The sequence below is a fragment of the Eulemur rufifrons genome, chromosome 2 (assembly GCF_041146395.1).
Source record: "Eulemur rufifrons isolate Redbay chromosome 2, OSU_ERuf_1, whole genome shotgun sequence".
NCBI lineage: Eukaryota > Metazoa > Chordata > Mammalia > Primates > Lemuridae > Eulemur > Eulemur rufifrons.
Window position 1 is genome coordinate 101320486 of NC_090984.1, and position 17782 is coordinate 101338267.

The following is a 17782-nucleotide window of genomic DNA, read 5'->3' on the forward strand; positions in this document are numbered from 1 at the left end:
AGCTGTCTTAGTCTCACGGCCTTTGGCGAGTTACCTCACAGTTCTAAAACTTCTCTTTGGTCATTTTTAAAAACAAAGATAATAACTACTTTTCAGGGTGAACAGCTTAAAGATGATGTATGTGAAAGTGTCTAGCAAATAGATGGTAAAGCGGTAACTAACATCAAAACAGCAGTTTATAAAAACCCCAAATAAGGTAACCTTATCTCAAAGCCAAGGGGGAAAAACAACATTTGTGTAGTGAGTGAGAAATGTTACATAGCACTTTAGGACATCCTATCTTTTGATCATCACATCCTTGTTTTATAGATGCAGAGATACCAGGAAGTTCCCAGGGTCACAACATCTGGAAGCAATGGAGTTGAGATTCAAGCCTTGTGGTTCCAAACTTGTGTTCCTTTTACAATATGCTACCAACACACCAATATATTTAGTTGATATATTTTGTAGCTAAGGTTAAATTTCTGATGATTCTGGAAAAGAAAATAAATTATCACAACAGTACCTATTTGGTGTGTATGCTGGGGAGGGGGTTCCTTGTGCTTTTTTTTTTTTTTTTTTTTTTTTTTTTTAATATGACTACAGCTAACCTGCCATTTAAGACAAACCCAGGAAACCCTGGCCAGTCACTCCTCATTTTGTGGGATCTTAACTCTGCAACAGCTCCTGAGAACAGCTGGAAGATTTAAATATCTCTGGGATGTCACTGTCCAGTTTCGAAATAATTTTATAAATGGGTTTCTTCCAGGAAGGATCTGAGTCTTTCCCTGCGGAGACAGCCCTGAAGAACTCCTGCAATGTCAAGCTGGCGATTTCCAAGAAGGAATCTGGGACCTGCATTCCCAAAGAGACCCACAAGAAAGAAAAGACGTGAGGCTGGGAAGCACTGGTGCCGCAGAGACCTCACTAGCGGATGCTGCCTGTTCCCCCGGTAGGGGGCTGAGAGCATCCCTGCTCTACTGGCCCCTGATTTCTGCAGCCCTAGGAATCCCCTGTTCCCCATCAAACACAAACTTGAAATATGACAGTTCAATGAGACAGCCCTGGGAGAAAGTGAATGAGGGACACTCCCTTTTTAGGAGTTGCTGATTCTACCAGTGGGTGACTTTTTAGTAAGTAAGTAGGAAAATCTTACTGAAATTAAATCTGTGGCTCAAAGTGGTTTTCAGATTCTTTCCCTTAGTACCTATTGTGGAAAGGAAAAAAGCTTGGAACTATCATTCCTCATGCCACCACCTTTTAGGGCTGGATCTGAAGGGCTTAATGTTCCTGTTTTCAAAGCCAGTTGAGGGGGGCTATTCCAGGACCCTTATCTATACTGGCACCATGAATGAGGCAGTGTCCTACAGGCTCTCCACATCCCGCTTGGCTTGGGGCTAGCTGCCATTGCATGCCAAACGACTGTCCCCGTGTGGAAAGATGTGGCAGTGCCACCCACCCTATACTGGCCCTGACCTCTCAAGCCTCAGAAAGGAGGCATGGTCCATGTTCCCCACAGATAGGCTTAGCTTTCCAAACATTCTGACTGAGCATTCAACCAGTGGATGCCAATAGTTCTTGTATTTCTTGGAGGTATCAATAAACTGCTCTTTGTGATCACAGTCAGGTGAGAAAGGCAAGAAAAGGGAAGTGTAATCAGTGACCAGACACAACTGGCACCTGCAGAATAAGATGCCAGCCTAACAGCTGACGCCTGTGCATGAGGCAACGTGTGTTCTTGATTAGGAATTTGCACCAGTGACACTTAGAGTCACCCTTCACTGACACTTAACCTCTAAGATGCCACCAGTGTGCCTTCATAGAGATCCCCAACGTACTGAGAAGCTTGAGTATAGTTTGTCCTTTCTAGAAATGATCTAAGGGGACTTGCGATAGAAGGCCCATAAATAAAACTGGTCAAGTGAGAATACGGATAAAAACCACATAAGGCGGGCGCGATGGCTCACGCCTGTAATCCTAGCACTCTGGGAGGCCGAGGCAGGTGGATCGCTCGAGGTCAGGATAGAAAAAAAAAAATTAGCCGGGCATGGTGGCGCATGTCTGTAGTCCCAGCTACTCGGGAGGCTGAGACAGGAGGATCGCTTGAGCCCGGAAGTTTGAGGTTGCTGTGAGCTAGGCTGACGCCACGGCACTCACTCTAGCCCAGGCAACAGAGTGAGACTCTGTCTCAAAAAAAAAAAAAAAAAAAACCCACCACATAATGAACAGAAATTCTTCAGAAAACCTAGGCCAAAACTAGGTGCTACAACGGAGCCCAGCATTCATTCCTGAGTCTCCTGGCACTAAGGCAAAAAGGTCAATAAATTATAAAACGTGATAATTTCAGAGTAGTAAGTCTAAAGTGGCATAACACCTGGCAGACCTCTGCTTAAGTTTCAGAATGAAGACTGGCTATCTATTCGGTTTGCTGCATCCACATTTGCCTAAAAGATGTTGAGGTGGATGATACAGAGATTGGCCCCAGGCTGCCCTAGCTCTCAGTAACTTAAGGACACACAGAAGAGGATCTTTCTAGAGCTCCAGTCACATGGGGAAGACACGCATCAGACCCCCATACATGGTCTTACCTCAAAGTCATTTCCCTTGTTATAGTGCATATTGAGAGCTCGGAAAAGTTCTGAATCTCGGAGAACCACCAGCATTTTGGGATTTGTAACACCATCTGAAATTGCTTGCCGGGCATATTTTTCCATTTGGATGTAATAAAACTCACGAAAGTTGCTGAACCACTTGATCATCTGGGAAGTAATGCAGCGGTTGAACTGTACAAACAAGGGGTCCGTCAAGTCAGACATTTACCATCAGTGCTCAGAATTAGACTGTCCACTTCCAGTTCAACATGAGGGTTAAGATGAATGGCTTCAGCCAACGTTAGCAAGGGCTTCCATTAAAAAAAAGAAATCCCAGCTATTTTCTAAGCCTATTCAGTTATACTCAAAAAAGAAATCTGAATTAGCTACAATACCCATTAGAAAATAAATGTTTTTTGATATGCTAGTTTATGCAGGTTTTTCACCCATGAAAAGGTTTTCATGGTGTCTAAATGTGACTTAGGGAGGGTGCAGGGCCAAGGCCAGTGTGGTGCCAGCTTTTGCTGCATCCAGACGACTACATGGCAGCCCTAGAGCCTCCTGCCTGGGTAAACGGCCAAGGGAAGTGGGGGAAGGGTGCAAGTCACAGAGCAGTTAACTGGCAACTTGGAGTTGCAGAATGAGTTGAAATTGGAGTTTGCTGCAGAGATCAACCAAGCAACTGATTATAAGGGAAAGACCTGAAAAACTTGAGTGATACACATCCAAAGTATTAACAGCCCCTAACCTAACACCCAGGGTAAAGGAGGCCCTCAGAAACTTTTTTGGGTAACAAGCGAGGTCTGGTTCCAACAATCAGTTTGACTTTCCTTAATGTCACATTTGATCTGTGTGTACTTTCAGTTTTGAAACAGCAATTTGAATGTAAATTTGACAGTGTCTGACTATATATTCTTTTTTATAATGTCCCTAGCAAAGACAGAGAACCAGGCCAAAAATGCCACTTTACTAGCATTTCTCTCTCTACTTTCCCTTCTAATGTGTTTCTGGGTTTATCTACAGCTCAAAAGCTTAAAAATTCAGATACCAAACCTGCCTAGCCTAAAATTTGTCACGATTATTTGGGCAGAGTCACATCCCAGAACTGGACAGTGCACTGATTCCACCAGCAACACAAAGGGGAGCGTGAAGTGCACGGACGATGCCCGAGGACTTGCCTCACCCCAGGCAAAACACTGCAGAGGCTGAACTTGGTTGAGTGACTTTACCTGAACATCGGGGAAACATGCCTTCAGGAGGCTGGAGCTGGGGTATCGTGTGAAGAAGAACATTAGTTTGGCCTTCTTCAAATGACCAGGGTTTAGACCCTCCTGGATTTATCTCAGTGTCAAGGAAAATTCACAATTTAAAACACAAGTTTATCAAACGGTTTTATCAGCTCATCCAAATAGTGGATTGTCCTGTTCCTTGTGATTTCTATTTTATCTTTTTTTTTTTCTGGTTGAATGGTATACTTGCTCCATTTTTGTGTCTCTGGAAACTCTGATCAGTTAAACTGGATACCATATATGCACAGTTAAGTTACAGGATTCCAGAAATGTTGATGTGTAAAGGCATATATGATATCAAATACAATTTGTTGCGCTTTGTGCATGTGTGCGTGCTGTCAGAATAGGATGGGAAGAGATGGCAGTTCTATCCCAGATAAACCATTTTGAAACCCCACATAGAGATTTACTTCCCCTCTCTGCCTCAGTTTCTTCATCTATAAAATGAGAGGAGTCAACTAGATGGTCCCCATTCTGGCTCTCATTCTTGTAACTGCCTTTACAGTGGGTAAGCCAGCAAGCACCTACCCAGACTGAGTACCAGCTCACATTCTGCTCTTGCTCAAGAAGCTTCAACTGTTGGGCTGCATCTGCTCTCCATGTGCCTGACAGAACTTTCCCTCATCCTTCAAGTCTCAGCTCAGAAGCTCCTCTCTGTGAAACCTTTCCTTGCCAAATTAGGCCTTCCTTACCCTGGGCTACCAAGACCCTTTGTACAAACCTGTGTTGTGGCAATGACCTTACTGGAATTTTTACTGCATGTTTGTCTCCCGATTTAGACTGTGAGCTCCTTGAGAGCAAGGACCTTTTCATCTCTGTAGTTTCACGTGCCTAGCCCAGTGCTAGGAACATAGTAGGTGCTCAATAAATGTTTGTTGGATGAAAGAATGAGTGAGTGAACAATCAACCTTAATCCATACACATGTATGGATATTATATTCCAAACCACACCTCGCTCAGGGAACAGAGTCCTCCCCATTTAACAAGAACAGAGGATCTGTGGTGTGACTGCCTAGCACAAGGGTGGGAGGGAAATAAAGAGTCTTACACAAGTACGCTTAGCATTCCCAGGGACAGTCCTCGGGTTGGGTGAGAAGCATTTCACAGAGTAACCTGGATCTCTGGTCTGAGAGCTGTAACTTAGGACAATTAAAACTTCCCCATAGAATACATCACTTTAGCCACAAAAAACCCAAACCAACCAACTATGATTATAGCTGGCCCAGGCACCCAGCCTGTTGTGCATGGACCCCTGACTCCTGCCCTATTGGCCCTACTAATCCTTCCTGCAGGTTCATAAATGTGAAAAGAATCCTGGATTTGGGAGTCCAAAGACCCAGTTTCAGACACTGAGTCATCTGTGAGCTGTGTGACCCTGGGCAAGACAATTAACTGCTCTGGGCCTCATTTCTATATATAGTATAGTGGTTAAGCTTGTGTGTGGCTGTCAGATCCTGGATTTGAATTCTGGTTCCTCACTTACCTATCTTGTGACTTTGGGCAAGTTAGTTCACTGCTCTGTCCCTGCCTTTCCAGATGATCCTAGAGTGGATGCTGGAGATTGTGAGACAATACAGGCCCACAACCCCTTATCTGAGATATGGCATTGCCAAATAGAGTTAAGATTTCAGAATTTCTGTTAACTTATAAAGGTAATATGATGTTTATACCATATGTTCATTAACATCCACAGCAGAGGCAGCCTGTAATCCAATGCACTGATATTTCTACGGCAACACGTATGACTACTATGTGGGATAAAGTCTATAAATAGCATCCAATCAGTGCAAGTCAGGTTTTGCCACCAAAAAAGATTGCATGAATCTTAGGGGGAAAAATCATAGGGCTTTTCAGAGCTTTTTGGATTTCAGAATTGTGGCTAAGTGGTGGTGGACGTGTACATGTGAACTGCTAGTAGCAGTGCCTGCCACAAGGAAGTGCTCAGTAAATGTTACCCTGATTGTGATCTTCACACCTGCCCTACTGGTCACAGGGATGGCATGTGACTGTGAAAGGTCTTTTAGCACTTTAGAGCAGCTTGCTCTTAGGTGGCTTCCATGGCCCGCAGGAATAAATCTCTAAGGCTGGAATACAGGCAGTAGGGATGAGGGAAGAGTTGGGGGCCAGGATGCTGCCTAGAGCTTCACCCGCACAGCCAGGCCAGGTTTAGGTCTTTCTTAGGATGGGCCCTGAAACCTCCTGAAGCTCTGTGAGCCCAATCCCCATTTTATGTGGCAGGGACAGGCACATGTAGGGACAGGCTCAACAAATACCAGCAAACCTTTGGGGATTGAGTCTTCCTGAGCTTCTTTGGCCGCTGCCTGAATGTAATGAGGAATCTTAACCAGTGCTTACCAAGGGCCCAGACAGGTAAACTTTCACATACAGAAAATCTATCTGTGCTGGTGTCTCTCTACCTCCAAGAAGATTCCCTAGCAGTGGTGGCAAGTGAAGTGTTCTTAGCCTGGGTTTTATGGTCGCTCACTGCCTTCCAGGAAAGCTTCCGCGTGTGTCCAGCACATTCGGCCAGCAGGGGGCGCTCGTAGCATTTAGGACACAAGGGCGGGCTATGGCGTGGGGGTGAGCTGGCCCCGCTGGATCCTGCCACTCTCTCTGCCGTTGCCAGGCAGAGGACAGGACTCTCCACGCTGGGTTACGCTACTCCACAGATATATCAACCTCTGGAGACTCAGCTCAAGGCTGCCCACGGGAAGCAGCAGCGTGAGCACATCTCTAAAAAAGCAACATCCAAAATATGTTCTCAGGAACTTCAGTCTTGCAAGATGCTTGTTGGAAGAGGTGTGATGAAGCGCGGTACTCACTATAGTTTTATGAGCTTAAGGGAAGCCATCTTGTATGCAGGCTAGTGCAGGCATCTGGTGTACGGACTCACTGTTGTGTGAAGTTGAGAGAAGAATACGTGAATAGCAGAAAAAAAAGTTATACAGTGATTAACTTGTAAGTGATTGTTTAAAATCATTAGGTGTGTATAGTTACATTGTACTACGCTTGGCTGTTCCTTGGAAAAATGTTCCTTGGATGTTCCTCAAAGAAATGTTCCTTGATTTAACAGATGCTATTTGCTTTTGTAAGGCTGCTTGCTTATGAATTATTGTAATCAACATGTTCTGAGCTGTATGTGTATTGTTAGTATTGTTAGTGGTGAAAGTATATAACCCCTGCCCACTTTAAGATCGGGGCCATTCTCTGTCTCTGGACTTTCCCAGAACAGGAGTGGTCGCTGGCCAGCTAATAAAGACTCCTAATTTGGCTCAATTCGGTCTTTAGGTGGTCATTTCTCGCATCATAGGCTATAACAAAAGGGTTCTTTGTCATATGAGTTTGGGGCTGAATACATTTTCCTCTTAGAGCTTCCATTGGACTTCAGCATGTTAAAGGCTCTGAGAAGTCCCCCAGCAAAGAAGCTCACCCAGTATTTGCCCAAGCTGCTTTTTCTTCTAACTTAACAACTATTAATATCCTGAGGGTGATATAATACTCTGGGAAATGCTTTAAGAAAATGGGGTCAGCCTAAGGGTTGCAAAGATGATGCAATGAGATCCAGACGCCTGCAGATCAGCCTGGGCCTCTCAGGCTTCCTCATGGGGGCCTCCTCTTCCTCCATGTGCCCAGCCTCCCATCTCCAGCCCACTTAGCTGCAGCTTGGAAGCTGCTCCTTAAACCGAAGAGCTCTGACCCCTTCCAGCTGCCTCTCCGGGTCTAGTCCTTGAGGAAAACTCCTTTCCCATCTGCCCCAGCAGTTCCTGGTCCCTCGTATGTTCCCCATGAATTATCTAGACCGTGCGGCCTTTTTGCCTGGAGAGTCGTGGGGTTGGGGAAGCCATACCTCAGATGAGGTCATTGCCTTGACCCTCTGCCTAGGTGTCTGGGCAGCTGACAAAGTATGGGGTTCTTCCTTCCATAGGGTATTTATCGTATTTTGGAAGCCCATTTGAGTTTAAAAACAAACAAAACCCTTTCAGACCCAAAGGAATTAAGTCAATGGTGGCAGTATCTCATAGGTCACAAAAGAAGGTAAATGAACCTTCCCAGGATCCTTAAATTCCAGAATGTAGGCATCACTTTAAAACTAATAAGCTGTGAGCCACAGGGAATGAATGCCCTGTGGGAAGACTTGGGAAAGCAAAGCTATTCCGTTTGCAGTATGGTTATTTGTCCCCCTCCTCCTCAGCTTCCGGTGTTCCTGTTTCTCTGGACAGTGCCAATGAGAACTTCAATCACTAGTAAAGGATATGTGGACGGAAGAGAAAGGAAGTGCCTCCGAGACAGCGTGCAGGCCGCCCTGCTCCATCTTCACCACGGGAAGAAGGGGCAGGCTTTCCAGATGGGCGGAGGTAAAAGGCAGCGGGCACTGCTGCTGGCTCAACACTGATGGTCGCAGTTTGGAAGCTCCCCAAGGCCGTGGGGCAGACTCTGGTGAGGGGTGACTTTGGGAAGATGAGTCCTGGGGAGGACCGCCGCTCCAATGGCCATTGGGTCCATGACCCAGCAGATGGCTAAGAATCTGATTTTCCTGGACGTGGGAAGGCACAGTCAAGGGACGGTTTGCTGGGGGACCCTGATAGGATTTGGAGATCATTCTTGGAGAGATGGGGTACCTAGGAGAATCTGGAGGCTTAGCCAGTGGTAAGTTTCCCAATGGGACCCCACCTTGTGGCTGGACCCTTCTGGGCAAGGCGGCCAGAGCAAATGGACCTTTATAGGTGCCTTCCCTGGGAGGTGAGGGCTCGCTTTTACCCTCTGGCACTAGCCCCTGGGAGCTTCTGCCCAGCGGAGCCAGGTGGCCTGGAGGATCCAACAGCACCTTTTGTAATACTGAGTCCACAGCCTGGGACACTGCCCCGGTCAGTTCTTTCCTCAGAACCTCCAGCAAAGCCGGTGCTCCGGAAGGAAGGAACCTGGGCTCCCCAGACTGGTATTCAACCTCAGACACTCTATGTTTTTCTGCCCCAGCGAGGTCCTTAATGGAACCCTGGTGGTGGTCCTTGTCCATAGCCCAGGGGCCGGACCCACAGCCATTCCTCTGCTTCACACTCAGCGGGGCTTTCCCCTTGTCAGCCACTCCTGGGCCCTGAGCTGTGTCCCGGGGCTCAGCAGCCTGCAGGATGTGCGCTTGCAGATGTCTTAGCTGTTGCTTCAGCAGGTGAAGTTGTTCTCTCACCCAAGGGCCCCCTTTCCTGTTGCTCCCGCCCCAGGCAGGGCCTGGCTTCAGGGGGCCTTGCTGCATGGGAAGGCTCTGCTTCCTCTTCCGCTCTCGGGCCTTCTCTAGGCAGCACGGGCTGTCCCTGGCTCGGGCGTTGCCTGGCACCGGAGGGCCAGGGGAGAGACACATGCCTCGGATGATGGTCTCCACTCTGGCCCTCTTTGCCTGGACATGCTCATCCCCAAACCAGGTGGGGTCGGCGAGGCTGGAGTTGGGGACCTGGTTCCAGGGAAAGGGGGAGTCTCTACCCAGCTCTTGGGGGGATGGGCCTCTCTCCCCTTCCATACACGGTTCTGCCAGGTGGGAGCAGGTCCGGGACTGAGGAGAAAGCAAGATGGAGTTTGGGTCCATCCCCTGGCTCCCCAGGCACTTGTTCAGAGTTCCGTGAAGGGGCCAAAGGACTTCAGGAATCCCTCCCCGTAATCTCCGCAGCTGGACGTGCACCCAGAACGAGCTGGGTTCCTCCTCTGCACATAGGAGGGTGAAAAGCTGCTGTCGCAGAAGAAGGAGTCAGATTCTGGGGTGCCAGGACTTAAAAACCTTCTGGGAAGACTCCTGAAATCAGAGACAGGAAGAAAACAGTACGTGTGACTTTGAACAGTGCTTTTCACACTTGATTGTGCAAATGAATCACCTTGAGATCTTGCTAAAATGCACATTTCAATTCAGTGTCTCTGGGGTGGGGCGTCTGCATCTCTAACCAGCTCCTAGGCAACGGCCAAGCTTACATCTACTATCTAATTTAATTCTCATAACAACTCCCTGAGAATGTTATCATTCCTGTTATTGACAAATAAGGAACCAGGCTCAGAGAAGTTAAGAAGTTACTCCTTGAGGTCATGCGTCTAGTAAGTTACAGGCTGGGGTCAAACCAAGATTTGTCTGATTCAGAGTAACTTTTTTAGTGAGTTAAGAGCAACAGAATCACCTGGGTACTTTTAAAAAATAGGAAATTCAGTAGGCTCGGCCAGATCTGCTAAGTCGGACCCTCAGTACTGGCACAGGAACCTGCATTTGAAGCACTGCTGTCCTGACTCCTGGAAAGGTCAGATTATTTATTCATCACTCAGCTATTTATTGAATAACTGTTTACTGAGCACTTACTACATGCCAGGCCTTCTTCTGGACACTTGGCAAGGCAGTGGTGAGCAAGATCAGCAGGGTCTGTTCTCATGGAGCTGGCAGTCTGGCAAGGGAAGCAGAGAACGAACAAACAAGTATGTTTTTAGGGAGTGATACCTGCTATGAACAAAAAGCACAATAAGAGGTTGGAAATGAGGAGAGGGAATGGAGGGAAGAGGGAACTATTTCAGGAAAGGTTGCCTGAAGCCGTTTTTCTCCCACAAAGTATCAAATTACACTGTACCCTTAACCAGGGGCTTTTGACACCTAAGAAGTGACCCATAGCAGTCATGAGGCACTTGGAGTTTACAGAACGTCCTTACATGTTACCTCACTGCATGTTACCACACCAACCTTGAGAGTCAGTGTCATTCTCCCATTTCACAGAGGAGTAAATTGAGGCTCTGTGAGGCCAAGAGTAACTCTCAGTTACTAAGACTGCAATCTTCTGACTCCAGCCACACCGAGACCGACCTCTGTGTCCATGAAGCCGATTCATCCTTTCCTAGAGGAGGTCAATGAACTTTTTTCCTCTACAGATTTCCACTCTCCTTTGCTTCTCTGGCACAAATGCTGGCAGGAGAGAGCTGACTTTCTTCTACCCACTTCCATCCTAAAGCTTGCTTGGAATCCTCTCAGCTCGGCTGCAGCCAGTGGGTTTCAGGCCCACTGTAGGTGTCTGCAGGCTGGGCCACAGCCTCCACCTGGAGCTGCTGGGTGACCGGCAGGGGACCCTGACACGTTTGTTCCCTGTGTTACAGTCTCTAGCAATGTCACACCAAGGACGAGGGTGGAGGGCAGGCAGTGGTGGCGGCTGCACTGCCATCCTGGGACAAATGCTGCTGAAGGAAGGCTAGGTTCTTGGGTCAGAATAATTAGAAGATTCTTGCTTTGAGTAAGATATTTGTAAATTACTAAAATGAAAATGGATGACTTACCAAATTAATCTAAATTACAGAATTTGTTAATCGCCATATTTATACGGTACCAGCAGTTTAGATGGCTTACCACTTGTTGGAGAGAGAAACATTTCTTAACTTCCTATGATAATTTGACAATGACAACTATTATTTGTATAACAGGAAAAAATTATTTTTAAAACAGATCTTATCATCTGATAAGCTTGACTGGATCACTAAGCTTACATTACCTGCTTTCTAACTAAAATAAGAATGATCATTAAACTGGCAGAATTGATACTTAACCAAGAGGGATGGTACAACAATGACACAAATGACATAATATATTTTCAGTTAAGTAGCCTCCAAAAAGAAGAGGGGGTTGGTTATTCTGACCGCGAACTGAACATTTCCTGTTCCAACTCAACGTGTTCAAACCCAAACTTCATAGCTGCCCCTTCATCTGCTTCACCTCTCCCACTACGCATCTTGTTGTTTAAGCTGGAATCTGGGGAGTCTCTTCGCCTCCTGCCCAACTCCTCATCCTCAACATTGATGTGGTCACCATGGCTGATAAATTTATGGCAAAAACAGCTCTGAACTACATTCTGCCATGCCATTCCCATTACCACTGTCCTGATTCAGGGTCTCATAATTTTTCCTCTGGATGATTCCAATACCTCATGACTGGTCTCCCATTTTCTAGCCTTTCTTTGCTCTGATCTTTCTGCTATACTCATTCATCCATTCAACAAACATGGATTGAGTGCTGACACCAACAACATCCTCTGCCCATGTGGAGCTAGCATTCGTCCAGAGGGAGACAGATGTAATAACATACTAAGTAAGTAATGGAAGGCCATTATGTAGGGTCTTGTTGACCACTGAAAAAAGTTGGCCTTTCCTCTGAGATAAATGAGGACCTATTAGAGGGTTACAAGAGATATGATCTGATTTAGTTTTAAAAGGATCATTCTTTACTGGGTTGGGAATAGACTTGGGCGGAGGGACAAGAGATGAAACAGGGAGACGACTTAGAAGGCTATTGCCATAACTTAGGTGAGAGACGATGATGGCTCAGGCCAGGACGTAGCAATGGAAGTGGGAAGTCATGTCAGGTCTCAGATATGTTAGAGCGGGAGGCAATAGGATTTGCTAACAGTTTGGATGTGGGGTGCAAGAGAAAAAGAAGCATCATTGTGACTCCAAAGTTCTTGGCCAGAGCAGCTGGAAGGATGGAGTTGCATGAATCGAGATGGGGAGAACTGCAGAAGGAGCAGGGGAATATTGGGAGCTCAGTTTTGGACATGTTAAATTTGAGATAACTATTAGACATTTAACTGAAGATGTCAAGAAAGCAGTTGGATAAATATGCCTGGAGCTCAGTGGGGGAGATCTGAGCTAAAAATATAACTTTGGGACTTGTCAGCATGTTGCTGGATAAGATCATTAAGGGAGTGACTGTACATAGAGATAGTCTGAGTCCTGGGACATAGGGACAGGAAGAGGCTAGAGACAAGGGAGGATCAACCAAAGCAACTGAGAAGGAGCGCAGGGAGGTAGGAGGATTTCTAGGGGTGTGTGAGGTCCTGGGAGCAAGAGAAGAAAGTGTTTTCTAGGAGGAGGGAGCAGCCAAGTCAAAAAGGGATTGACCATTTGAGTTAGTGATATGGAGTTATTAAGGGTCCTGATCAGTTTTGGTGGAGTGCAGAGAGGAAGAGCCTGACTGGAGTGGATTTGAGGGAGAGGACAAGTTGGTGACATTATATATGACAGCTCTTTCAAGGAATTTTATAAAGAGAGAAATGGGGCAGTGATTAGAAGGAGAAGTGAGGTCAAGAGACAGTTTGTCAAGACGAGGAATAAATAACAGCATGTTTGTAGGCTGATGCTGATGCTGCCGTAGAAAGACAAAATCTGCTAATGTGGGCACGAGAGGGAGAATTTCTGGAGCTATGTCCTCGGGTGGGAAGGAGCGGCTGAGCTCTAGTGTATGCAGGCAGGGATTGACTTTAGACAGGGAAGTCAGGACAGCAGTGCTTCAGATGCAGGTTCCTGTGCCAGCACTGGGGATCCGACTTAGCAGATCTGGCTACTGAATTTGCTATTTTCAAAAAGTACCCAGGTGATTCTGTTGCTCAGTTCATCTACGGGCAGGAGGGAGGGCAGTGGCTGTGCACAGGTGCGGGCAGGTGGGTAAATGTGGTGATGCGAGTTGGTGGAAGTTCCCTTTTGATTGTTTCCGTTTTCTCAGTGTCATTGTCACTGGCATTAATTTTCTACAACGTAGATCTGCTTAGGCCCCTCCATGGAATCAGTCTTTGCTTGTTTCCTGTTGACTTTGGGGTTCAGATGTCTCAGCTCTTTGTAAATGTGGTCTTGATCTAACTCCTCTGGAGCCACTACCCTCAACACTTGTTCCTGTTGAGCTGTCCTGGACTTCGGGCTGTTCCCTGAGCAGGCCAAGCTCCTTCAAGCCTCCGTGTCTTTGCGTTTACTGTTCCCACAGCTTCAGTGGCGCTTCTCTCACTTTTCCACTGACAGACCCTACTCCGCTGTCAAAATCCAACTGAAACCTCATCTCCTCTCCCCCTCTGATTGCTCTCTGAAGCAATCAGTGTGTCTTCCCCATTAGGCTGAGTTCCCTCTTTGTGTCCCCATGTAGTGCCTGACTGCCAATTGTCACCAATAGAGGTTTGCTAACTCTGTTGAATAATTTGTTCTAAACTACTTCATTTATACTTATTTTTTCTTCTTTTTTTTTTTTTATCACTTCTCACCTGAGAATATTTATAGTGATTTTTGTCTCAATAGACAATACTTTATTTCAGACCCTTTAGCACCTAGCATGGAGCCTTGTGCATGGGGGAAAAACTCAATACACACAGACAAATGAGGAGACAGATAGACAGACAGACATAGATTAGAACATCTCCATTTCCCCATTGCTGACATTAAAAAAGAAAAGAATAGAAAGGAAAAGCATAGAACCACCAACTTTGCCAAATCTCCCAAGTGGATTATTTAAGGTATTATTTCTGAGGTTCCATGTAGTCCACGTGCTCCAGAAGATAGAATACTAGGTAAGAGACAAAGCCAGTGTGTTTAATGAGGCAACAATGAGCAGAAATATCTTGAGGCCAGAAACTGGACATCCAGCCAGACTGCCCTGTGGTCGGGTGCCCAGAGAGGTCTACCCCCACACAGTCATGGAACTCCGCATCTGGGCTGCTGAGAAACAGGAAAGCTCTGCGCTGAGGCCCGCATGCTGCCTGGAGCCCGCTATCTGGCGAAGCCGTATGAAGCAGTGATGCTTTCTGTTTGAGGATTAACTAGCAGCACTCTCATATTCACTGATAGAAGTAGCAATTGTCACAACCCTTTAAAAATAGCTTTATTGCTTTTCTTAAATTATGAAAGTAACATAGGATCATTTTACTTCCCCAATATAGAAATGTATTAAGAGGAAAAGAAAAACACTATAATGCTGCCTCCCAGAGAAAATCACAGTTAACATTTTGGAGTTTATCATTTTTTCCAAACTCTTTTCTCTGTGTACAGAGAAATTTACATAATTTCTCACGTAAATTTAAAAAAACAAAAATGGTATTAGAGATGTATAGTTCTATACACTGTAAAAGCTAGTAATACTTCATTGTATAGATACACCATAATTTAATAAATTCCCCTTTGATAGAGTCTTTCTTATATTTTCACTATTGTAGCAGTATAGTTGATAGATTCCTTCTTATATTTTCACTATAATAGCAGTGTAGACGATATAGTATGGAGGGTGGGAACATGGGCCCCTGAGCCACGCTGCCCAGATTTGAATCCCTAGAGACACTTAACTGGCTTTGTGACCTCCCTGTACCTTCCTTTTCTCATCGGCAAAATGGGAGAAACCATAACACCTACTGTTATTATAGGATTGTTGTAAGGATCTGATGAGTTAACATGTTGTATTTTTAGAACAGTTTCTGGCAGTTAGTTATTGCTGGTAAGTAGTAGCTATTGTTATTATGAATAATACTGGAATTAACTCTCCTACATATATCTTTAGGAACTACACTGCTAGAAGTAGAAATACTGAGTCAAAGACTAAAACTTTTATACTTCTTTCCTAATGCCTTCCAGAAACGTACCAACTGACTGGGGGTGGAGACGAGGGGCTGAAGGAAACATTTCAATTTTTACTCTGTATATTTCTGTATTAATTGAATTTTTATAAGAATGTATTCATGTGTTACTTGTATATAAATATACTTTTAAGTAGCCCATTTGCTCTCCTACCAATATTTCTATGAAAGAACACATATCCCCTTATCTTCATCAACGCTGAGCTTTGTCTTTTAAATCTTTGCCAATATGGTGGGGGGAAATGTTACCTCATTATGTGTATTTCTCTGATTCCCAGTAAACTTGCTCATTTTTCATATATTTTGGGGAAAATATGTGGTATATACTAATATTAAGAAACTTAAAAATGTTTATACCATTTTAGTCAGTGATTCTATGTCTATGTAGTTAAGCCAAGAAAATGATGGTTATACCCATGAATTGATGTCACAGATAGTCATCCCAGTATTATCTATAAGAGTAGTGACTGGCTAAATGAATTATAAAGTATGGTATCATATACATGACACTATATTATGTAACCATTAAAAAATTACATTTAAGCAGAGTTTATGTAACATTATTTTATAATAATGAGGGATAAGAGAACATTAGATATTAAAAATACAAAGAAAAAAGATGAGAAAGAAGTACATCAAAATGTTAGCAATAGCTACTTATGGGTGATGGAACCATGGGTAATTTTTTTCTCTATTTCTTCTTTTTATTTTTCTGTATTTTCCATGTTTTAAATGGATATGTTTTCGCTTTTGTAATAAAATTAAAGGCAGCCCTTCCTTTGTTAATAAAAAGATTTGCGTTTATCTGGGAGGCTATCCACGTTGAGGGCAGGGGATATATGGGAAGTCTCTACTTTCCATTCAACTTTGCTGTGAACCTTAAACCCCTCTAAAAAATAAAGTCTATTAAAAGAAACTGTATTTTTTCTCATTGACTCTTTCCAAGATATACATTCCTGGTACTAGATATAAAAAGTCCCACTGGAGGCCAGGCGCAGTGGCTCACGCCTGTAATCCTAGCACTCTGGGAGGCCGAGGCCGGTGGATCGCTCGAGGTCAGGAGTTCGAGACCAGCCTGAGCAAGAGTGAGACCCCCGTCTCTACTAAAAATAGAAAGAAATTATCTGGCCAACTAAAAATATATATATAGAAAAAAATTAGCCGGGCATGGTGGCACATGCCTGTAGTCCCAGCTACTCGGGAGGCTGAGGCAGTAGGATCGCTTAAGCCCAGGAGTTTGAGGTTGCTGTGAGCTAGGCTGATGCCATGGCACTCACTCTAGCCCAAGCAACAAAGCGAGACTCTGTCTCAAAAAAAAAAAAAAAAAAAAAAGTCCCACTGGAGAAGCAAATTTAGCTACAAACACAAGCCCAGAGAAAGGGCTCATGAGATAAGTGCAAAGTTATTATATGTAGGATTTTATAGCTAGAAAGTGTAAAATGAGGGTGAGGTTGAATTTCGAGTAAATAATGCCCATAACGGGGGAGCTGGAAAGGGAAAGTCAGTGGCTGCAGCATCATGAACCGCACAGGTCACCTCCTGGCATGGCAGCCTTTGTCCCTGTGAGTCTGTGCCCTTCCGTGGGATATCCCTGGTGGGGCGAAGGGGAGGGCTGCCTACGGGGCCAGCTGACATGAGAACTCACAAGCTGTCTCCCCTTCTGTGGTCCGTACGCACGTAGGGAACAGCAAACACCTCTGACACACTCTAGCTGGGTCACCAGGGAACCAATCAATAAAGCAAAGTGGGCTATGGGGAGACCTTAGAAAAAAGGCACCACATGAAGCCCAAGAGATGCTAACTTATTCTCATCAGTGTCACTGAAACTCAATCCAGATTTATAGAAGTTGTTTTATTGTTATATCCTTGATAAATTTCCTGCCAGGTTTTTGTTGGGAAAACTTAGTGTTTTGTTGTTGTTTTTGTTTTTGTTTTTGTTTTTTTTGCAGTATTTTGTTCATTTCCTAGATTTGGTCGGATTCTAATTGGACCAGCCTTGTGTCTAGTAGATGACCGCCTGACAATATAGTTGGAGAGATATGGAAGAAAATGCCTTATCTTGAAAGAGCCTCTCCTATGCAGCGATCCAAGGGCCTACCACTGGTGATTCGTAATAATGCTCACTTAATCACTTTTATATATTATTACATTTTTGTCTCGCCCACAGTGCTCCTGAACAGCTGCCCATTCTCTTAGCAGACACAGCTAACTTTGGCTGCCAATGTAAGACTTGTTCAGGGTAGCACATCTCAAAGTCATACAGCATTTTTACGCTTTACTAAGGTGTTTTTATATACAACCTCATCTCTGTTTCATTCTCTAAGGTGAGAGGCCCCCTGTGTCATCCTCACTGTGCTGCAGGCGGGAGGCTACCCCATCCATCTCTGGTCCAGCCCTGAGCAGCTCTCCTGGCTGCACTGGCTTTGCCATCAGAGAGCTGGAAAGGGCTTTGGGAGCATCTGGTACAGTGGGTGCTTTCCCAGCTTTAAGATTTCAACCATTAATAAAATAAAGAGAAAAAAATTGGAATAGCTTGAGA

The 17782-nt window shown here is 45.0% G+C and overlaps 1 protein-coding gene across 1 annotated transcript; it reads right to left on the reverse strand.

Moving 5' to 3' along the window:
* Positions 1-648: 648 nt before the first annotated feature.
* PROX2 (prospero homeobox 2) lies at positions 649-9434 on the reverse strand. Its single transcript, XM_069492980.1, has 4 exons — positions 8115-9434; positions 3800-3907; positions 2568-2762; positions 649-834 (listed from the first exon to the last, which is right to left on the reverse strand). The coding sequence occupies exons 1-4, from the start codon at positions 9432-9434 to the stop codon at positions 649-651; spliced, it is 1809 nt and encodes a 602-aa protein (XP_069349081.1).
* Positions 9435-17782: the final 8348 nt, after the last annotated feature.

Coding starts and splice junctions, on each gene's coding strand:
- PROX2 (XM_069492980.1), bottom strand. CDS start 9,434: ATGGACCCAAACTCCATCTTGCTTTCTCCTCAGTCCCGGACCTGCTCC. Junction 3,908..8,114: donor TTCCTTTCTCTTCCGTCCAC/ATATCCTTTACT, acceptor ACACTGAGATAA/ATCCAGGAGGGTCTAAACCC. Junction 835..2,567: donor ACAAGGGAAATGACTTTGAG/GTAAGACCATGT, acceptor TTGGGAATGCAG/GTCCCAGATTCCTTCTTGGA.